This window comes from Gymnogyps californianus, chromosome 2 (genome assembly GCF_018139145.2).
Source record: "Gymnogyps californianus isolate 813 chromosome 2, ASM1813914v2, whole genome shotgun sequence".
Classification (NCBI taxonomy): domain Eukaryota; kingdom Metazoa; phylum Chordata; class Aves; order Accipitriformes; family Cathartidae; genus Gymnogyps; species Gymnogyps californianus.
In genome coordinates, this window is record NC_059472.1 from 27,955,187 (window position 1) to 27,978,591 (window position 23,405).

Genomic DNA, 23,405 nt, shown 5'->3' on the forward strand with positions numbered 1-23,405 from the left:
TCATGGATTGAGATAAAGACAGTTTTATAGGTAAAGGAAAAGCTGTGAGCTCAAGCAAGGGCAATTAACTTTGCATTCTGCAGTTTGGAACTTTTGCTGTGTGCTCCATTTTCATTCTGTGGGGCTTGTGCCCTGTGGTTTCAACATTCAGTTCACCAGTTTCTGAGAGAACTTGTGTAGTGTTGATTTTCTTTAGAAGGTTAAAAAAAGTTCAGTAACTCAGACATGCCATCTAAGGTTTCTCTTATCTGCCTCAAACCACAATCTGCAAGCATACCCACCTTTTTGACAAAATGATGCTCTTCACCTAAAAATACATCTAAGCAGAAACTTATCTTCAGATCTTGTTTCTTGCATTTTTCTGTGTAATGCAAAGTTTGTTTGACGGTTTGTTGGGATTGTTTTTATAGCCTGTATTAATCTTTGTTCACACTGTTCACAGGAAGGAGATGCACACAATACATAAACTAAATATACTTTTTATTAGCAAGGCTTTTAAAATACAGTCTTGCATTCAGCAGCTTAGCTGAACACAGTTTAGAGCAGATTGAATTACTCCATGCACCGCTAAAATAGAGGATGGGTGCTGTATCCCTGCAGGAACAACATGCTTAATTTTCAGTTTAACTCACACCAGTTTCAGCTGACTTGCGTCTTTCCTACATCAGTTGGGGAAGCCACTGCCTTTTTTGGCAAGACTACCAAGATATTCTCACTGTTGAATTTTTTTTCTATTTCTGTCCATTCACATCTCTGAGTCTGCCCCTTTTTCTCATACCCTTACTCCCCATCTTCTCTGAGAATGGGGGGGCTCGTGCAGCAGGGCTGGCCTCTCCTATATGCTCCTATATGCCTCTCCTCAGTTCCTATATGCTGAAAGTGTGTTTGCAGTCAGCCTCAGTTTCCTCCGTCCACCAACCTCCCCATCGACTTCCTCCAGTGCTAAACCCCCTTCATCACCTCCATTCCTCATGTGTCCGAGAGCCTCTATTCCACGTTTACCATCAAACATCAGTTCATAACCGAGACAGTAGCTAGCGTCTCTGCTATAGACCTACCTCCAACCCCCTCCCAGCTCTCCTATTACCAATCCATTTTGTACAGGTGATTTCTCAGTCCTTATTCTTACCCTGTCTTTTCTCCCTCTCCCATAAAACTAGCCCTTCTCTTGCTCTGTTCCATTTCTTGAATCTATCCTCAGTCACATTTGGCCACACCTGGTGTTTGATTCAAATTCTGATTGTGTTCTGGTATCTCCTTAGAACTTAAGCCAAACGTGGCAAAACCTGAACTGTCTTCCTTACTGTTATTCCTCACTCTTCCTCTTACAATATTTTGATAACCACCATCACCACATTCCAGTGAGATAGTTATAAAAATGCTAGACAAAGTCAGATCTCCCTAACTAGCAACTTTCCCTGCCACTTGCTTTAGCACTCTGCCCATGCTGCTCTGCCCCAGCTTTGACCATCAGAATCTCTCTCAAGGATTGGCTACAGCACCAGATCCAGGCAAACCAACACCTTTGCCCTCTTTCTGAACACTACAGCTCTCTGAATGCCTCTTCCTCCTCAGTTTGTTTTTTTCCTCTGACTTAAGAGTTCCCCACTTCTCCAAACCAAAATAATTGGCTTCTAGGTGAAACTGTTTTAATATTACTCCTTTAGCCTTCACTCTGTCATCAGTTTTCACACATGAAGATAAAACAAGCTTGGCATGCAAACCTCAGGTAGGTTTATCATCTAATCAAAGCTGAGGTTTTGCTCACAAGTTGCTTGTAGCTCAGAAGAATATATTTCAGCTGACAGCAGATGTTCTGTACATGTTTACATTGCTCATCTGAAAAAAAAGGGTATGACCCAAGCATACTCCAGCAAAAGCAGAAAACTCAGGCATGACACATGGAAATGACATTTACATAGTATCTCCAAGTTCAGGTGTATCATGTGTGTGAACAAACATGTAAGTAGATGAACATATGCCTTTATCTCACTTAGAACTGGAATTCCACAACCAGCATACCAGACCTAACAGAGAAACAGGCAAGATCAGAGTATTGACTTTCCAAATTGTGCCAGGTAGATGTAAGGTAGCAGGATCAGTTCTTGAACAGCAGTAACTCAGTGTTCACATAGAAGCTGGTCCTAGAATCAAAACTGATGAAAAATGAACCATTTCCCTCTCCTCAGAGTATCCCCTGGAACTGTATCAAATCTCTTTGATTGCCTTGTCTCTGACTTTGTATTTGTGGACAACTATTTTTTTTCTTTATACACCTAGTTAAAAAAGAACCTAAAAATGCCAGGATTCCATAATACTTTGTGAATACGTAACAAACCTGTTCATTTTCTTTGTGCTGGCATGTAAGTCTACAGAGGGTGTCCAGGAACATGAAACTGAATTTTAGTTTATCGAAGCTTCCAGTGTAGGCTGATACTTACACATTGCCAGTAATCTCAGAATAAAGAGATGGAGGAGGAAAGTGCAAATTAAATTAACTTCGTCTCCAGAACAAGTCATTTCAAAAGGACAGGAGAGCTAAGAATATGAAGGGTTTTTTTTTTTTCCTGGTTTTGATGACTACTGATGACCACTAGGTTTTAAGAGTTGGCTTAATATGCCCTGTAAGTACAAAATTATCGTTGTTAGAAAATCGGCTAGCATGCAGACAGGTGTAATGTAAACTCAAGTTCAGGGCTTGCTTGAGCTGAAATGTTCTAGTGTCCGCAAAGACAAAACCATCTTTAAAACAGTGCTTAGCTTCACTACAATTACTAAATTATACTATAAATCCTTTTTTTCCTCACAATCCTTGTTCCTTACACCAAATTCATGCTGGACCTCACAATTCCTTGTGTAATTCAAGCTTCAAAAATGAGCTAAACTGAAACACCTTAAGTGTACCATATTCCCCAAAATACCGTCTTTTTCAGAAAAAGAGCTGTTCATACTTCAATATCCTTGCTTCAAATTTGTACCCCTAATGTCACCAAAGCCTTCCTTTCTCTGTCAAAGAATATTTCAGTTTCCATTGTTTCTGCTGAATAGAATCTGGTATTATGGTTATTTCAAAGCAAGCATGACTTTTCTTCCAAGTTGGGCACGGGGACAAGGGGGAAGTAAATGTCCAAAAAGCTCTCACATCTGTTGAGGTACGGTGCTCCCATCTTGCTCTCATCTCAAAAAATAATCCAAAATGATGACGGAACATTGTTATTGTAAGGTTCTAAAATATTATCTAAATTAAAATGTAACAGTATAAACCTTTTAGCGTTTTTTGTTCCATAACTTCTTCAAAATGAATCATTACTGTATGGATGATAATAAAATCGAATAATCAGCTGCCTTTAAGGCATACGTGTGCTACCTCTTGCTGTTCAGAAATGTTTGGGAGCTAGCACTGTTACTGCACAGATTCCGCTATTACATGAAAATACCTGCTTGCTTTCTCAGAAGTAGAAAGTACGGTACCAGAGCAACCAAGTCTCATCTCTTGGCACACCACCTTACTGATCCAGTCCTACAGCTTCTGGAGCAAATACAATCGCTTCTAGTTCATACATATGTGTTGTACTTAAGTGTAAATTCAGTTAATAGCCAATTAAAAATACATGGCAATGTTAGACTAACAGCTCCAGCACAGAGCTCTAAAGTTACAGTATGCAGATCTTGACACAAGAGGATGGGAGAGCACCAGCCTAGCAACACTGCATGGATTCACTTCAGCACCTATAGGTTTGCAGTTCGTATTGCTCAGATTCTTTGCTGCTTTCCTCCCATCGTTCCTCACTGATCATTGCTTGTTATCAGTGAGGACTCACTAGAAGTCTGCAAATTTTAAACCCTTTCTTTCTCTCTGCAGAGCAGTTGGCCTAAAAATGGCCTTTTCTTCCTTTCAACTGGATATGCAGGTCAGGCCTGCCTCAAAGTTTGGGTCTTAATTTCCTCCAGCTTTGAATAAGTATTCTGGATTTCTGGCTCTAACCGCCTTTTCACAGTTCTTGAGCTGTGAGAGAAAGAAGCTACAGCCACCTCCTCCTACAAAATTAGTATTTTTCATTATGCAACCATCACTCTCTGAAATCAACCATTAAAAAAAAGGTGCCTACTCTCACCAGGCCAGAAGGAAAATACAGTATACCCCAACAGTTCCCTAAGTGCTGAGGACTAGGGACCTACAGCTCTGGGATGCGCTTTGGTGTCCCTTACTCAATGTATAGGTGCTGTTTCTGGGAGCTATACTCTTTCCATGCATCCACTGGCAAGGCCAGGCTGCTAGCCCAAGGCAATGCATTTTCCTGAGAGAAGAATCCAATGTAATTGTCACCACTCTCTCTGGATTACTTGCAGAAAGGATTTCTGCATTTACTCACCAGGGTAAAACTTAGCCTTACTCTTCTGTGAAAAATGTTTTCAGCAGAAGTCAGTCATCTGCTGGAAACCAAAAGAAAGGCTATGCCGTTTCCCACCGCCTCATCAGGTGCCTTCATTAACAAGCACCTATTGTTAAATAATCATGAGGCAGATTGTTAGGGAAACCTACTATGACAAATCTTAGTCCCAGTTCAACAGCTGGATACTACTTAAAATAATCTTAGCAGTAATTTAGCTAGGAGACACATTGAGCATTAAGAACCAAACCCAAATGTAAGAGACATTTTCCCACTAGCCTATTAGAAAATACACACTATGGGTTAACATACCTTTACAAATTCTATAAATCCAAATTAAATTCCTTTAGCTAAAAATTATATTTTTCCTGTCTGTATTTTAGTAATAAAGCTTAAGTAGTAAGCATCCTTAGATGTGTGATGTTTAAAAGCTTATCTTTCTCACTGAAAGAAGAGCTGAAAGAAGCAAACTGTTTCCCTTCTGGGAACTATTACAGCATACAGGAAATTCAAATGGTATTTTTTTTTAAATCTGAGAAACAAAGTATTTCCCCAAAAGACAACTATTCAGTGCCAACATCTAATCCACAATAAATGCAGTAAGTATGATACAATACTTTATGTAAAACTATCCTAAGGCAAAGCTTGAATTTTTACATCTCTTATTCTTTCAAATACCAAAGAGGAGAGAAACAGAAATTTCTCTCAAAATCAGAAACCCCAAAGTGAGAAAGTCCAGCTACAACTTTAAACCTAGCAATTCCTAGAAGAAACAGGATGACATTTTAGTAAAGCTTTGGTTGAAAAAGATATTTTTATACTGGCTTAATAAGGATGACCACTGAGAAAATTTCTCTGCCCAAGGGGTCTCACGTGCAATTTTTTATCTCAAAAATACTGGCAAGATGACTGATAAAAAAAAGAAGCAGTTAAACCTCAAGGTGCTGTAATACTGCAGTGAAAGATATCTGTATAATAACAGGACAAAAATCTCTGCTACAAATTTGTCACTACAACACACACCGCTTGTAAGTAGCTGCAGCAGCTGAGGCTACAGATTTGGCTGTTTGAAGCTTTTTTGCCCTTTTTGCAAAATAACTGTTTAAGTAAATTGTTTCCTTTGTTTTGTTGGCATTTTAAATGTTTCACATGACAAATGAAAAAGCAGTAACATGCCATGATATGTTGTATTTGGACATTTATATTGACACAAAACTGAAGCAGTGCAGATGTATTCCCAATATATTAACTGCAATAAAGTTCTATAATCAAGTATTTAGCGCTTATAACATTGATTCTCAGTTAAAATTATTAGGTATCACAGGTTTAGGATAAATTTATATATACACAGTTTCTGCCAAAGAAGGCAAATTATAGAATCTCAATTCAATTATGAAGAAAATAAGCCTAGAATTTAGCATAATTAAAACCAGCTCAAATATCAGTATAAAAAAGTATCTTAACTAGTATTGACAGTGTATGGTTAAATCCAACCATGTAGGCAATGCGGAAATTAATATAAATGTTGCTTTATTTGTGTTTATTTTTATGCTATTAAGTTGGCTCTAAACTAAGATTTAGTAGTAGTAGTAGCATCATTTCATAAATTACTTCAGACTTCCATTGAAAATACAGGCATTTTAACCCTTGCACACTTTACAACTTCTATGTCCAAAGTCTGAGTAACTTACTCAGATGCATAAAGGCCTGCAGTAGCCACAGAACCCCGTAATTCAGTAGGCACAGAAAACAGGCATTTATTGCATATAGGTATCTACAACTTAGGAAAGTTAGACCGCTGGGAAACCAGCAAGCACTAGCAGTTTCACAAAATCTAAGCCTAATTTCCTTTAAAAAATCTGTTCAAGTTCTAATACGAAGATTTTAATCATGCAAACACAGTACCTTAAACTAATACGACATTGTTCAACACAAAAAAGCCCCAAACAAAAAATTAAATTAAGTAACATCTATTCCATCACATTGGACCTGAATTAAAATGTTTGGTAATAAATCAGTTAAAACCAAGCACTTTTGTCTATTGAGTGTTCTGGAAGATAACTTTTCTGACTAGCTGTTGCTTACCGCACTACGGTGAATAACCCATGAGTGTGTTTAGGTAAACTAACTACTCTAAAACCTAGCAAATGAAATCTAGGTCTTACATTATGGAGCAGAAAGGTGAAACTTCAATTCGGAGGTAGGTACAAGTTAAGTCTTTGTCTTTCATAACAAGCTTTAAGATTTATAGGAACTACGGCATGTTTGTTTTGGGTTTGGTTTGTTTATTCTTTAGCTGGCTATGAGAGAGAACCTTTTTTCAAGTTTCAAAAATTGCAGGCTAAAATAGTTTTAGTGTTATGTGCTGCTCTAGAAAAAAAGAGAAATAACCAATACTTGGTCAAATGGGAGATGAGAATATCTATCACCCACCTTCATCAGTCATTTGATCCCATTCAGTCTTCCTGAGCTAGGAAGCAAAAAAACCTTGAGTTTTCTTATGTACTTAATTTTTCAGTAGTACGCTAGATATTCATTATATTGACACTGTAGTAAGAGCACTTACATCAGTACTTTATTGTTTATGTTAATGAATATTCTCAGAAATGTACATATCACTGCAGGGGAACATCTCATGTTAGTCTTTCTGCACTCACCCAACTCTAGGCATAGTGTGAAAAAACATTAATGGATTGCGTCAAATCATGCGTTAAAGATTAAATGGGAATGCTTATTCTTTTATTCCAATTATCAAATGGGATAATTTATAACTGTTAAGGAATACTTCTTGCTTACAGAAATAATTCTTATAGTAAAAACCATTTTACTAAGTGCTCATTCCAAGTATTACTGTATTACTATGGCAAATAAATAAAATCCTTGTTTCAAGCAGAAGGCTCCAAATTTGCTTTGGGACCAAGAATCACTTTGTACTAAGCAAGCTTTCTGCTTTTAGAAGTTATTTTAATTTCATGGTAAGAATATTTTGTCACATTTGACACTACAATGTAAAGCCACTCTGGTAGGCATTGCTTTTCCCAGAGGAAGTCTGCTCTTGTAGCTGAGCAAGAGATGACAGGCAGGTCAATGCAAGTTAGTCTCATTTTCTGTTTATCTGGAAGTAATTCCAGTTGAGTAGAGATCAGTTGTAATAGCAGATCAATTTTTTGTATTTTGAAAAGGTGAAGTATTGTAGTATCAGCATCCTTTACCAAGCAATACAAGCGCAGGTTACTTGTATACAACAGAAATGTGACTGCTATCAACTTTCGCTGTCAGTGAGTGTTCTGTTAGACTACGTCTGTAATTCTGCATGTGAAAGTTTCTAATGTTTCATTTATGGTACCCCATCACCTCCTCCATCCCCACTTTCAATCAATTCATGTTTCTTCTTTTGTCTTATTGCCAAGCATCGTGCAATGCCCAATGCACCTCCTTTTAAAAACCGTACAAAATTGTCTCCCACCAGAGGACCTAAAGCAAAGAGGTTAGCTTCTTTAGTGCATTCGTAAGTGTATGGATCAATCTCTATAGGATTCCCCTTGCATGTGATGGGCTGATTAGAGTGATGACCTATGCTATGTCCTTGGTCCTTTAGAAAGAAAAGATTTGGGTGGGAACCTATCAGAACTAAGGCTACAGAAAACTTCAAAATTTTCTTCAGTCCGGAGGCATTCTGAAGAACACATTTCATTTCAGGCTTGAAGGAAAGTACATTGTGTTCAGGGAAACTAGTGTAAGCAGAATGTAGATTAGAGTCCACAGTATGGGACTGAGTACACATCATATGATAGACCTTATGGTATTCAGGGTAAAGTTTTTTAGGTAACTGTTTGAAAATTAGACTTGTATCGGTAACTCTTCTACGAAACACATGGATTACTGGGATGTTGTTGTTGTAGGCACACAGTACTGCATCAGCTGCTGTAAGTCCAGCACCCACAATTAACACAGGGTCTGCCTTCCCACGTAACTTTCCTTTGCTGATAGCAGCTCCGAAGTCAGACATGGAATGAAGCACAAAAGGAAAGTCTTCTCCTTCAACTTGTAGTCGGCCAGGAGAATCAAAGGTTCCTGTGGCAAGAGCCACATTCTCAGCAAACAGGCAGAAGGGCACATGAGAACCATCTGTTGCTCGCTGATAACCTCTGACTTCCCAGTTTCTCTTAATCAGTGATTTCTGTCCATCTTCCATTTCCAAATGCTGTGTTGAAATATCTTCATTTAGTTGACTTCTATTTTCATCATCCTTTCCTCGGTAAAGCCTGGATACTGATGTTATGTAAACGTTGTCTCTGAAATTCTTTTGGAGGCCCATGACTTTAACATAGTGTTTATAATAACAAGCTATTTCCTCTGGCATTACTCGATCACTCTTTATATTTCTGAAACAAAATTGAATGGTTCCAGTTAATATTTAGACCTTATCGGTAATTTGAATATCATATATGACATGCCACAGGACAGTCAAATTTAAGAGGATTGAATCTGCTCAGTGTAACCGACAGAGTTCAGTATCTTTAAATGCGTTCAATTTATTTGTTCTCTTGATTCCTGATATACCAAACTAACTTTTTTTTTAATAGCTGTAAATCTTTACAATGTAAAGTGCTATGCTGATTAACAAATTAAGCATAACAAAACTCTGCAGTATCACAGTAGGTCTGTATGGAAGTGTTTTACAAAGCCAGTTTAGCATCATGACTGTCAACAATACAATACTGGCTACTGTACTTGTACTCTGTGAGAATACACTTACTTAGGATGTAAGTAATTAAATGTCAATAGTGTATTGGGTTTGTGTGGCAAGGTTTTGGTAGCGGGGGGACTATAGGGGTTGCTTCTGTGAGGAGCTGCTAGAAGCTTCCCCCCATGTCCAACAGAGCCAATGCCAGCTGGCTGCAAGTCAGACCTGCCGCTGGCCAAGGCCAAGCCCATCAGCAATGGTGGTAGCGCCTCTGGGATAACATATTTAAGAAGGGGAAAAGAAGTTACGGGGAGTAGCAATTGCAGCTGGAGAGAGGAGTGAGAAGATGTGAAAGAAACAACTCTGCAGACACCAAGGTCAGGGAAGAAGGAGGGGGAGGAGGTGCTCCAGGCGCCAGAGCAGAGATTCCCCTGCAGCCCGTGGTGAAGACCATGGTGAGGCAGGCTGTCCCCCTGCAGCCCATGGAGGTCCATGGTGGAGCAGATATCCACCTGCAGCCCGTGGAGGACCCCACACTGGAGCAGGTGGATGCCCAAAGGAGGCTGTGACCCTGTGGGAACCCCATGCTGGAGCAGGCTCCTGGCAGGACCTGTGGACCCACGAAGAGAGAAGCCCACGCTGGAGCAGGTTTGCTGGCAGGACTTGTGACCCTGCGGGGGACCCACGCTGGAGCAGTCTGTTCCTGAAGGACTGCACCCCATGGAAGGGACCCATGCTGGAGCAGTTCGTGAAGAACTGCAGCCCATGGGAAGGACTCATGTTGGAGAAGTTCATGGAAGACTGTCTCCCGTGGGAGGGACCCCACGCTGGAGCAGGGGAAGAGTGTGAGGAGTCCTCCCCCTGAGGAGGAAGGAGTGGCAGAGACAACGTGTGATGAACTGACCACAACCCCCATTCCCCGTCCCCCTGCGCTGCTTGGGGAGGGAGAAGGTAGAGAAATCAGGAGTAAAGTTAAGCCTGGGAAGAAGGGAGGGGTGGGAGGAAGGTGTTTTTAAGGTTTGGTTTTATTTCTCATTACTCTACTCTGATTTGACTAGTAATAAATTATTTTTTTTCCCCAAGTCGAGTCTGTTTTGCCCATGATGGTAATTGCTGAGTGATCTCCCTGTCCTTATCTTGACCCATGAGCCTTTTGTTGTATTTTCTTTCCCCTGTCCAGCCGAGGGAAGGGGACTCCCCTCCCCAGGGGAGTGATAGAGCAGCTTTGGTGAGCACCTGGCATCCAGCCAGGGTCAACCCACCACACATAGTAATTGTTAAGTGCTAATTTTGAAACTCTAGGTTCGATATGTTACTTGAGTCAAGTATTCTTCATTATACTTTGCAAAAGACCTCTCCCTTGGGTAAAGGTAAGTTCAGCAAGTATCAAATTAAGTATTTCCATATCACAGGAATGAACAAAGCAAGTATGACACAGAACCTTAATGCAACTATGTAAACAGGATTATGATGTCCAAGTGTCCAATAAATAACATTTTTGCACTGCAACCCTGGTATTACATCTATGCTTTTCTCATGTTTATTGCATTCTCATTTATAAAAAAATATGCTGAAGATGTATTTATTTTGAACACGTGCATGAATTTTGCTGCTTCTTTAGAAGTAAGCTCTAGGAAGAAGGCAAAAGAAACAGCAGTGAACATCAGGATTGCCACCAAATTATGCTTAAAAGCACATCTACAAGAAATCAGGCTACTCATTCTCGTAGATTAACAAGATAATAGCATATGCACGTTTAAATGTTGAGGTTACTACTCTGAAAAGCCTGATGAGATATTTATTGAAGAGGATAATGTGACAGTGTGACACCTGTTACGATGAAACTTAGAAAACTATTTTACATGACTAGAAGTTTTCGTTATCATCAATACTTTTAAATACGTTTGTTTAATTGTAGTATAATAGGTCAGCATTTCTGTTTTTAGTATTGTTGAAAACTATAAAATAAACAAATTAGCTTCAGATAATAAGCAGCTTATGGGATTTCAGTTAATAAGGAGGCAAGATTACTGTGGTTATCTAAGAAAGCGATTAAAGAACAAAGGTACAGTTTCTTCACTATAAGTGTTGTCCTGAAATGAGTAACAGTCTGCCCTTAAAGACACATGCCCAAGTAATTCTACTTCTTCTTTTGCCGTACATGGTACAAGAACAACTTCCTTTAATTTTGCTAAAACAAAGTCAGGAAAATTAAAATTTTAGAAAAAGCTTATTTAGAGTGTTCCTAGGTTCATTTGCTGAGACAGACCTTTATGAACTAATTGTATAACTGAAGTAAAAACAGTGAGCTTGTACAAGACAGTAATTTTTCTTCTCTGAATTTTTTCCAAGAAAGAAACTACTAGAAAATAACATTGGGAAATACTGAATTGTGCTCTTAAAATTAAAATTCATAGATAGCAACATTTCAGATGCTGCAGCTTTGCCTGTAAAAGCAAATACTGAAATATACAGCTTCCTGAATTACAAGAAAGCTAGTGTGCACAGCAACTTAAGTTGCATCCACGTTGAAAGAGGAACTTCCAATACTTCCACAGATTTTAAATTCCTCCCTCAATCTTCCCTCAACTCTGATCAAAACTGCTTACAGTAACAGTGCTTCTTTGTGAAATGTTGCTAAAAACACACCACTGCTAGTATGTACGCTTTCGATGCACTCAAAGCAATTACTCTGGCCAACCATTGTCCATTTTTCTCCATCAGAGTACACACAGCAGAATCACTTCCAGTGCCATCAGGCAATTTAATAAACAAAACAAGAAGCCCTCCTGTGAACAATGAAGTTTGAATGTTTTCCAGTTCTTAAAATAATGTTATCTGGATTCTTATAGCAACTAGGTTTCCCAAATACATTATGCAATACCTTTACCTGCGTTTGCTAGCTGCCCACTCCTTAAAGGTGAGGCCAGGCAATTCCATCCAGTCTCCAAAACTGATTGTTAGCATAGAGCCTTCCATGGACTATGGAGAAAAAAAACAAGATGCATGCCCAGATACATTTCAAATGGATACATTTATGTAAAACACAGTGAAGTTCTTCTCCTTGTACTCATTTAGAGCAATAAAATACCAGAACATAACATAATGCCAGGTCATTACATGAAGTGTTGATGGACTGTTTTCCTGTTACAGTTAGATACTATTTCAATGAGCAACTACATGATCTAATAAAGCAGAAGGTGAAGAGAGAACAAGTGAAAGGGAAACTAAAAGCAAGTTACTTCAAATACAAAACAGGAAGAAAAAAATGTGAAACCGACAGCATATGAACACATTAAGATTTTGTATAAAAGCACCTGGAAACAATGCAGACGAGAAAAAAGTCATAGAAAATACTCTTCATTATAATTCATTAAATTTAAACTAATAAAAGAACACGTAAGACAGCAGTCATGGTCACAAATCCCCAAATGAAGGGCAACTTTTTCCTTCCTTTCTCATCTCCCCAACATATTTGGGCTTTGGTAATTGAGCAGTTGAAACTGCAGTTGCCATTACTATCTAAAACAGTCTTAGTAAGAAAAAACCCAAACCACAAAATTCTCAAGTTACCCTAGAAGAGATACAAAATTCTTACTCACATGCCAAGCCCCACCAGGTGGTCCTTTACCAAGCACTATATGGGGAATATAATTATGTTGTTCTAGCTTCCAGTGCAAAACCGGCGGGTAGTCATACCCAAAGTCAGCATCAGGATGAAGCAACGTATCGAAAAGCACTGCAACTGGGTTTGAAGAGCGTCCTTCGAGGCCTTCAGACAGGTACTCCAGATCCTAAAGTATGACAAGAAGTGCTATGTTCATGCAACTTTTACTGTTCTTCATGCTATTCTGATGTACAGAAGTTGAATTTCAAGAGAAAACACAGTTCAAGTTGCATTTTAAGTAGAGATAACTATTTAATATAGAGATTCAGTCAAAACACTTTTTAGAAATAACTGCCATGATTCAGTTCTTCTATAATGCTGAATAATACATTTCACTCATTTAAAAATTACATGTTAATAACACAGTAATACCAGGGCAGGTCAGTATTTGAAATTCATTGTAGAAAAAGAAATATAGGGACAAATATTCAGAGATCAGAGCAACTTAGTAACATTTATATTTACAGATAGCGGACTGCTTCTAACAAAGAATTGCTAGTATTTCTAGGACCCCCATTTTGATAAAGCAGAATTGGAATCCAAAAACATTAAGTTTTAATGATCAAGTAGAAAAAGCTCTTTTGACAGCTCCTAGGTAGTTCCAACACTAACTTTATTATATTTTTAAATAATGGAGGTATTAAGTATTATTTTTTAAATTTAATTAAAACTAGGCTTATTTTACAAAGCAGTTAATGTTGAGAACAGTTTCTATAACTTTGTAAAACGTTCACATTTTAGCATCTATTAACCAGCCATGTTCTAAAAATTTCACCATGCAATAGCAAATATTTGAAGAGAGAACAGAGATTTCAAGGAAGAATTGGCTGTAAGGCCAATTTTTGCTGACAAAGAGAGGACAGTTTGGCTTCCTAAATTGGGAAAATATCAGGGGGTCGGGGGAGGATGAAGTACATGAAACACCTGTAGCCAAAAGCTTAGGCAACTCACTCTCCTGCAAAAAAAATAAACCTTGAGACTTAATATCAACATTACATACAAACAGCACAGCACTAAAACAAAAAAAAAAAACCCAAAGCCAAACAACCCCTACTTCCCCACTACAAACACATATGCATGTTCGTATTTCAAATAAATTAGTCACACAGGCAATAGAGTTAGTGATAGCATTGTGAGTAATCCATCAGGAGTATAGTGAGGTGAGTAGAAAACAATGGTAACATGGCAAACAAATGGACAAGTGGGGAGAAAAATAATGGAGAAGATTTAACTAATCAAATCAGACAGAAAAATTGGATGTATACAAGGATAACAAATACAGCCTGAGCAATTGTGAGTGCAATACAAACACTGAAGGATGCATACTGTTCAGAAAGGAAAAGTGGTTTGTGTTTATAGAGGATCTATATCCCTAATGTTACTAAAACAAAGTCTTAATGAGAATTGTACTATTTAGGAAGATTTTAACTTGAAGTATGTGTACTTGAAGTATGTTAGCAGCATGTGTTCTTTGATGATAGTGCCCAAACATCCTAGGACATGAAAGCTGGAATTCCTGCATCAGCTACTCACTGACCAAGTGATGCTTTAGACACTTTTGGCAAGTAGTAAGAACACAACAAAGGGCAGATTGTAAAACCAAAAAACACCACAAACAAAAAGCCTTCAAGAACCACAAAAACCACCACACGCCCCAGGACTGGATCTAATGGTCAGGAGTCGATTCTATTTAAATTAACAGAATAACAAAATAACTTATTAATGCATTAGAAATACGATTAGGTAAGTAGGCTGGTTCTTCACAATGCAATCTGCAGAATTGTTTTGGATAAGCAGTTCTTAAAATGCATTGCTTTTCATCTGAAGTGCCCTACATATAATTTGTTACAAGCCACTGAAGAAGGTATATACTGCTCTTTATTTTACAGGTAGGAAAAACAGAGGCCAAGAGATAAAGCTACTTGTTTGAGGCCACACAGTTACTGAGATTTACTGTGGTCTAATTCTTTCTGGGGTGAGACTATTAAGCCTTTTCTTGTCTATGGCACTACTTACGTAAGTTGCAAAAGCATTTTAAACAGGATCATTAAAGAAAGCCTACTGTTTCACAATCCAGCTGGCAGTAGGAAAAGAGCTAGACAAGATGGCAACCAAAGCTTACTTGATCAACAATGGAAAGATGTCGAGCTTCTTCTAATTTCGTATGCAGAATGGGGTTTGGGTGTATAGCTTCAGGAGATAAATATGGCCTGTATCCAGACAGCAGGTAAGAAAGACAAATTCCCGAAGGTCCATTTCCTATTAAAGAAAGAAGTTACTGCTTTAGTAAAAATGTCAATAATCTACAGTTTGTAAGTCACTAAATAAGCAGCAACAAAATCATACTAAAGTAGTATAATGCGATACTGTCCTGATTCAAAGCAGCTTATAAACTTCACAGTAAAATAAAGCCTACCATAGGAACTTGTTCCAAATAAACTGAGCAAAATCTTTTTCAGATAACAAGAAACATATGTATGACTGTTTACACCATGAAACAAAATGCATATAAAGGAGTTTCATAATGTAGTATGTCAAATTCACTATTCTTGTGTGAAAATGGTCCAATGGATAAGATCTGGTCTGCCTGTCAATCACAGTGATATCTGAACAGTATTGCCATCTTACAACTTTGCATTCCCATTTACACTGGGTACTGTAAAACACAGAACAGAAACTCTAGAGCATATGCTCTTCAGGTCTGCCCATAAAATAAAAGGAAAAAAGAGACAAGAAGAAAGCTGAAGACTGCAAGTCACATGAGAAGTTACAGACACGGCACAACAGCAACGTAAAAGCTGAGTGAAGACAGATACAGTAGATAAGTGGTGAAGTACAAGAAACTCATGTAAGACTACATTCATTGTTCAGCAACAATATAAACTCAAACATCTTTCTATATCCTTTTTGTAGCATTTTATAATTCATATATATGCATTATTGCAATTTTAATAGACTAACCTATTTTCAAAATGTTATTAAAGGTGTGAAATGGATGAGACCAAAATGTTACCATAAGGTAATTATTTCTATTTATTTGACTAGTGTTAAACAAACTAGGGGACCATAATTATAACATGCAAATACAGAAGTAATATTCATGTTGCAAAGTCAGATATCGAAAGCCAGGGACCATATTTATAACATGCAAATACAGAAGTAATGTTCATGTTGCAAAGTCAGATATCGAAAGCTAGGGAAAGCTAAAGTCAGAAAAGTATGTGCTATGATACAGAATTTAAACATGTGACTACGTACTGTTATTTCTATAGCTGCTCTTCCTCATTAACTGAATGAAAAGCACAGTGTTCTCCTAATGAGGCACTATTCAGTAGTTCGTCTTTGTTTTCCATCTAGAGTGGCACACATGGTATTTACCACACACTATTCAAATTCTAGGCTAAAGATAATGTTACTAATTTATTCATGTTTTTATATAGCACTCATTGTTCGGATGTTAGCTCTTGCTTCCTACTGTTTCAACTCTTGATCTCAAGAGTTCACCCATTGTTTCCTGTTCCCCATCACCTTCACACACACTATTTCCATCACCTGTTAACAATTCCACTTCTCCAATGCCTGTCTCTTCTCCCTTTTCTGATTTCCCAGTCCCTAAATCCCCCATCAGTTTGCTGAGACCCTGTTCATTCCCAGTCTCTTCATACACTGGATCTCTTTTTCCTCCTCCGCCAGGCTACACTCATCACTCTGGTCCCCAGTAGCAGTATATCCCATACTTTATTACAATGCTGTGTGCATAGACCGGTCACAGCCATGGGCTATAAGAAAATCATGTAGGCTCACTACAGAGGAGTTCTTCAAAGGCTGAGACTACTACATTATAAGAAATCTTCAATAAGGATGTTTTCTCCAAAGGCCTAGAACCCAAATAAGTATGTGAGTCTGCCCAATGGCTCCTACCAAACAATTTAGTTTTTACACCCAAATATGGAGGCAAAAATAAAGGCATCAGAGTGCCTGTGTACTGTAAGGACCATAAAGCACTGGAAAAAGACGGTCTAGGAAAGCCATGGATTTCCATCATTGGGATCTTCAAGACAGTTAAATCAAAAGTCTGTAACGAAAGGTTTAAATATTGGTCATCCTGCCTATATTATTTCCCAAACCACTTCGATTCCTATTTTGCCATTTACAAAAAAGACCGTAAAGAGTCCTTCAGACAGTGAAAATGTTCTTCCTTACTCTCACACAGTTCTACCCTCCCACAAAGAGATCAGCATGAGATAGCCAGGTATGCTTCAGTCCAGGAATTTAAAGCTTAAAACAGATGCAAGCCCCTCCTGTCACCCACTTGCCACATGAGATGGATGTGAGAGAGAACCGTAGGAATACACTGAAACCATCCATAACAATATCATATGAAGTTGTGAAAACACTCTAATCATACCTGTAGTTCACAAGCATTCCCATGACTGAGTAAATTCTTAACTATTTTTAGAATTACATCTTGTGTACAGTAAAGAATTTTGTTTCTTTTTACAAGTGCATAGCTAGATTTTTTTTTTCCTGCTGGGTTGTAAAGGAAGCTAGTTCACAATGGAAAGAGAAAAACATGTGCCATATCCAAGGATGCCGTGCTAAAGATCATTCCTACTGGGTAAGACTGAAAAGAACCAAATAGATTACAAAAGTTGCCAAAACAAAGGCTGGCAAGGGCCAAGAAAATTACTGAGGATGGGATTACATTAAGGTGAATTACTGTCACTGAGCTCCCTAGCCACTCCCCTGGGACCATCCAGAGAGCCGATCCAAACCCAGTTCCTATTCTTTGAGCAGATTGAGTCCAAGGGAAAGAAATTCCCTTGTAGATATGCTCTCAAGAACACACAAGATGAAAGTTCAGCTGCAAGGTCTGCAATTAGACTTGCTGTGATTTTCTCAGAAAATCAGGGGCGGGGGGGGAGCTTTTTGAAATGAGAAATTTATACCTGAGGAGTTTGCTCTTTATTTACACACAATGCCTCCAATAACAGAGAGCTATTACTATTATACAAACTTAGATATACAATCAATATACCCCCAAACCCCATGGCCCTGTTCATTTAAGGAGCAGTAAATATTTTGTTTGAATAGCAGCAGAAGCTTCTCCTGACCAACAGTAAACAACAGTACAATCAGCTTTACATTATGCATCTAAATTTAAAGCAAATAATCAACTTCAAACATCATAACAGCCTTGTTATTTGGATGAAAATTTAAAACACTGTGTTTACACAGTAATGGTCAAAACTAGTGCAGAAGATGAAAGTGTTTAGTGCAGAACATGCTCTAGACTTAGAGGTCAAGCATGAAATTCTTCAATCCCAACTCATTCAAATGGAATGTATCTGCTTCTTCCCAATTTCTTGAAGACAGGTACAGCACCGAAGTTGCTTAATATTACCACAGCAGCTTAGTACTCTATGCAGAACTGCAGTACAATATGCAGTACAAGCTTAGAATCAAATCTTAAATTGGGCATCATACACAGAAAAAGGGGATGGTGAAGTTAAAGAAAGGGGAATATAAGTTATTGCTCCGTCATTAAGTTAACTGCTTACTCATGTGCCATCTTTTTCTTTCTGATTAAGAAAATAGCGCAATGAGAAGATGGTGGCACTAGGAAGCTAAAAGTATGTTTAACTCCAGCTATACAGGAATCACATGGAGAAGATTAAACCACTAGACAGTGTGTGTACGTGGGGGGGGGATGACAACTATTTTTGTATTCTTCTACTACACTACTAAATCATTTTAGATCTCTTTTAAGGCTCTTCAGACAGCCAATGAATTAGTGATAATAGGCTGCCAATGGAGAAGATCAGGTTGTGAAGTGTCTCAAACGTACCTGTGAAAAAGCATTTGGGCAACGTATTTGTTTTTCAAGGAGAACTAGTCAAGGCAGCTGTGTTTGGTGTCAGCACATAGAAAGGCGCTCTAGACAAAATAAGTACTGAGCACAGGTATTTGCATAATGCATATTTGCAAAACTAAACAGTGAAAACTGAGTCATTAACCATATGGCAAACCTATACTAAGGTTGACAAAATGCCAGGAAACTGTTGCTCTCCAACTATGATGCAGAACTCAGCAAGTGATTCATGTCTGTCACATCCACGTAAGTCTATTACACGAGCACTATTTTAAGCTATCATGAAGAGAGCTTTGAGAACAGGCACTGTACAAACACCAATCTTTCAAAGTTGTGGAGATTTACTGTGAGCACATTACGTTGAAACATCATTCTCTGGAATCTCTGCTTGTTTGCAGGTACAGTTAAAGCTGTTGGTTTGCCGTAGTCCCAACAGCTTTGGACTAGATTATTGAAAACCTCCTTTACTCCAGATCTTTTCTTTATCCCCTCATCAAGTCATGGCGGTAAGGAGCTGGTGACCAGCTGTTGCTGAAAAACCTTGGCCCAATACAAATCATCCTGGCACTCTCAATTAAGTTGTGTACCTAAGGAGCCTGCTCCCTCTGCTATCCTGTCATTCAGAAAGATTTACAAGTACAAACCTTTAACTATTTAATTAAGACTACAATTTATTGTTTTAAACTGGTCGAATTGACTTGGATTCATTTTGGAAAAGATGGGACAATATTCAGACATTAGTGATGGATGCAACAAAGAAAAAGGCAATTAATGAGAGAGGTTAGCATCTAACCAACACACAGCACACATTTTACATCATGCTTTTCACTGTCCCATCTGACCCCACAAATTTCTACTGGTGCACCACCAACAACCTCCATGCAACCTGAAGTAGACACATCACATTAATCAAACCCTATGTGATCACCACTAGAATCAAAACAGTTCTTCCATTAAGACTCACGTATCTGCTGCCAAATAACGCAGCTCATTTTGTCAAAGCACAATTTGAATTCACATATACTCCAATAGCAAGTCGCTTAACATAACTTTATGGTACTGTCGTTAATCATAACAACTGTATTACTTTAATAAACATCTTCACTGTAAGAATGCTAAGCATTAGTTTGATGATAAATGACTTCATGCAGCAGGTCTATAAAGGCAATGGCAGTCACAGAGAATCTTAAAAAAGTGAAAACACTCACCTATTATTACTACAGGCAGAGTAAGGAGGGAGTCCCCAGGCAGAACAGTTTCTTCAATTAAAGGCATTCTTTTAATCTTCCTCCCAAGGCTATCACCAAAATACTGGACGAAGGAATTCAAAAGCTGTCCTTCAGTTTCAGGGCCACTGTAACTTCTAATTAAGAAGGAGAGATGGGAGAAAACTAAAATGAAACAGTTGAACTGTCGTCAGAACAGCCTCTTCAAAAATAAAGCTGCTTTTGATGCTTTAAGAGCTATGGAATTTGCAAAACCGAGACCAAAACAGGTATGCTTCATCCAATCTACAAAATTTTACTCTTCAGCACAGCTTTTCTAACAGAAGATTTTTAAAAAGTCCACTTTCTCCTAGAAAGTCTACAGAAGGATAACAAAAAGGCACAGATGGCTCTGTAGAGATGCAGATTTCTAATTTCAGTTTATACAAAGCCAAAGTATAACCAACAAGCATAATTTTGATCCCACACACAGCAGAACTCACTCCTCATTATCCTTACCAAAAGAGGAGAGAGACACGCTGCCTAGCCAATTAGCAACATTAAAGCCAGCCAAAGGCTGAAGGAGCAGCTAAGGTACAACAGCAGCCGTTCACATCCCTTCCTACCTGCTGAGCAGCACAGAGGACTTCGCCTCAACAAATTTCTGTTCACGTAGAGGTAAGGCTGGTTAAAGCTGGCAGTGGTGTGAAGATGGAGAGAAGTGTGATCCCTGTAAGCCCTACACACAGCCCATTTTACCACTGTTAAAAGAAAACTTTTTATAAAAGGAATTGCCATGCAGTCAGGTCAGCTACTGTGCAGCAGACTGCTTTCACTCCTAGTCATTTTCCTAGATTTGTCAGTTCTTTCTCTGCAACATCTACTTAGGGTCCTCTCATAATTCTTCACCATCTAAAGGTGCTTCTAGACTACGAAAACTTGGTTTATATTGTTTGCTGTTTAATTATTTAGGAGCCCTTTCTGAAGCCTTTCCAGGTCATTGAAGAAGCATGCGCTATCAGTTTAGCTAGAAAGGCAGGGGCAAATTAAAAATAGTCTGTTATTGGCAGTTATTTTATTAAGTCTTCAAAATAAAGACTTAACTTTCTAATTAAAAATACCCCAATCAACTGATCTAAACATTTTTCTCTTTACAAACACAGTTTTAATTATTAACTTAATAAATAAAAGTACTCTTATTTATTTCCTAAGAATCTGCATATCTTAAAGCCATTCCAGTATTTCAGGAATTATTTTCTACACAGGACCAAAAGTGTAAGACACTGATCCCATTCCCACAGCCTTCAAGAAGCCACGTATGCTACGCGCCACCTCAACTCCCACAGCACTGAAGGTTCTGCTACGTCTTTCAAAAGCCTTTCCTCAACAGAGGAGTCTGAGGTAAATGACAGACAGAGCTGTACAGTAATAACAGGACTAGCACACACTGTAATACATCTCTCTGATGGTTATTTCCTTGTTAAAAAGGGTGGAAAGCTATTCTAAGGTTGTATTTGTTTCAGAAAGCAAATACTTGACATCTGCATTCCCTGCACTACAACAAAAAAAGTTTGCAAATTACGTGCTTACTGTTTGCTTACAGCTGCGCATTAGCTCTTTGTGATCCTGGAGACATGTAACATACAAACAGCATGAGTTAGATGAAGACGAGTAGAAGGCAGAGAGAGGATATCTAACTATCATACTGCTTTTTTCACCTCTGCTTTTAGATAGGCACAGGTAGACTATATTATTTTCCAGCCTTTGCTCAAAGTTAACTAAGGCAATACTACCCTATGCTTTGCAAAGGACAGGTTTAAAGGGAGCATGAATGTTTTAGTGTGGTTTTAACATACTTGCTGTGCTAGACGGAAGATAAAAATGAAAAGAAACATTTCAAAACCTCTTTTATGGGATATATGCACAGTGCTGTAGGCTACAAAAGAATCTATAACAATAAAAATGTTGCTCCTGTGCAGCTTCGATAGCATATCACAAACTACCCAACTGGTTTAGCACAGAATCTAATTTTGCATAGAAACATCCGCATGCAACACGCAGTTTCTCAGCTATTGTGCACATGAAGCAGGTGAAGGACTGTTGTCAGGAACATGTTCTTCCTTTGCAAGAACATCATACCAGAACTCAGTAAGATCTTAACTTAGGGGCCACCACCTTCCTACCCTCTGAACAACACTGAAAGCCACTCAGTACCAGAAGTTTTTCCCTTGATAAAAACTCATGGTAGACAGCTTTGCAATGGTGGGGATTTGGTAAAAATATCTATTGCTCTAGTCCTGCAGAGATGCAAATGGGCACAAAGATGAGCCAGTTCCAAAGCTAGTGCTTAGTTTACCTTATGCTGGTCATACCAAATAACCTCAAGAATTACATTCTGTCGAACACCTAGATTCTAAACATGTTCATCTTTTTTTTTTTTGCTTTTTAGTGCTTTTCAGTTAATTATTTTTATTTTTAAATGTGAAAAACCCATTAAGAGAAAAATCACAGCATATACATAAACGTTTTTCTCCCTTTGAAAAAGAAAATAATAATTCTTTCATAATAACTGTCTTAATTTGCTGCAAGTTATTAAAATCAGAGGTGCCTTTTTCAGGTAGCAGTTTTTAAAGATCCTAGAATTCCCTACATACTTTTAGCAAAAAAAAAAAATTAAGTAAACTGACTGTAGTGGGCGGTTAACAGAAAACTCGTTATATAAAAGGAATTTAAATTTGGTCTCAAGTTGACGCTTTGGGAAGCAAATTTAACAGTGTCAGATTGTTGGGGGGTTTTTAAGGAACCGGGAAGAGCGATGCCCGTCAGGACCGGCATCCCCGACGGTGCAGCGCTACGAACCCTGAAACGAAACCGAGCATCAGCAGGCGTCGATTCCTTCCCAGCCCCGGCTGCGCTTCAGCGCTGCCCAAGGTCACAGCGCGCCTTCCCGGGGCGCCACCTCCATCCCCTCACCGCCGGCCCCGCGCTTCGCCCGCCAAGCGCCTCCGCCCGCCGGCGCAGCCGAGGGGGCGTGCGGGGCCGGGCAGCGCCGCGGCCGCCCGCCACCACGCAGCAGCCCCGCGGAGGCCGCAGCACCGGGGCGGCGGCCGCGGCTGCGCTCCCCGCCCGCCGGTGTCCCCATCATCCCCGGCACCGCCCCCCCCTCCCCGCCCCGACCCCCTCACCCCGCTCCCCCGGCGGCCCGGCTCCCGCGCCGGGGAGGGGGCGGCAGGCAGCCGCCCTGACCCACCGGCCGCTCTCCCCCGCCGCCTCACCTGAAGTGACCGGCCAAGGAGCAGCGGCAGCACCACACGGGCATGGGGAGCGCCGGCGGGCTCGGGGCGCCAGCGGGGCCCAGCGATGAGGCTGCGGGGGGACGCCGCGCCGCGGCTCCCGCTCCTCCTCCTGTCGTCGCCGCCGCCGCTGCCACACTGGGGCCCGCGCGGCGCCGTCCCTCCTCCCCGCTCACATGCGGCAGCGGGTCACACGCGGGAGGAGGAGCCGCCGCCAGCACGGTGAGGGAGGGAGGGAGGGACGGGCGGGAGCGGGAGGGGAGGGTGCCGCTTCCTCCTCCCAGCCCCGC

At 39.6% G+C, this 23,405-nt stretch overlaps 1 protein-coding gene across 1 annotated transcript; it reads right to left on the minus strand.

Annotated features, from left to right (window-relative positions):
* Positions 1–6,944: 6,944 nt before the first annotated feature.
* On the minus strand, positions 6,945–23,165 carry OSGIN2 (oxidative stress induced growth inhibitor family member 2). Its single transcript, XM_050892334.1, has 6 exons — positions 23,098–23,165; positions 19,826–19,980; positions 14,868–15,004; positions 12,681–12,872; positions 11,969–12,060; positions 6,945–8,776 (listed from the first exon to the last, which is right to left on the minus strand). Exons 1-6 carry the CDS (start codon positions 23,139–23,141, stop codon positions 7,729–7,731), a joined length of 1,668 nt encoding a protein of 555 aa, XP_050748291.1. The 5' UTR covers positions 23,142–23,165; the 3' UTR covers positions 6,945–7,728.
* Positions 23,166–23,405: the final 240 nt, after the last annotated feature.

What these genes read in the sequence shown, in the direction of transcription:
- OSGIN2 (XM_050892334.1), bottom strand. Translation starts at nt 23,141, where the DNA reads ATGCCCGTGTGGTGCTGCCGCTGCTCCTTGGCCGGTCACTTCAG. An exon ending in TCCTTGGCCGGTCACTTCAG is followed by an intron (nt 19,981 to 23,097) that starts GTGAGGCGGCGG and finishes CTTCTTAATTAG; the next exon opens with AAGTTACAGTGGCCCTGAAA. An exon ending in TCTGCCTGTAGTAATAATAG is followed by an intron (nt 15,005 to 19,825) that starts GTGAGTGTTTTC and finishes TTTCTTTAATAG; the next exon opens with GAAATGGACCTTCGGGAATT.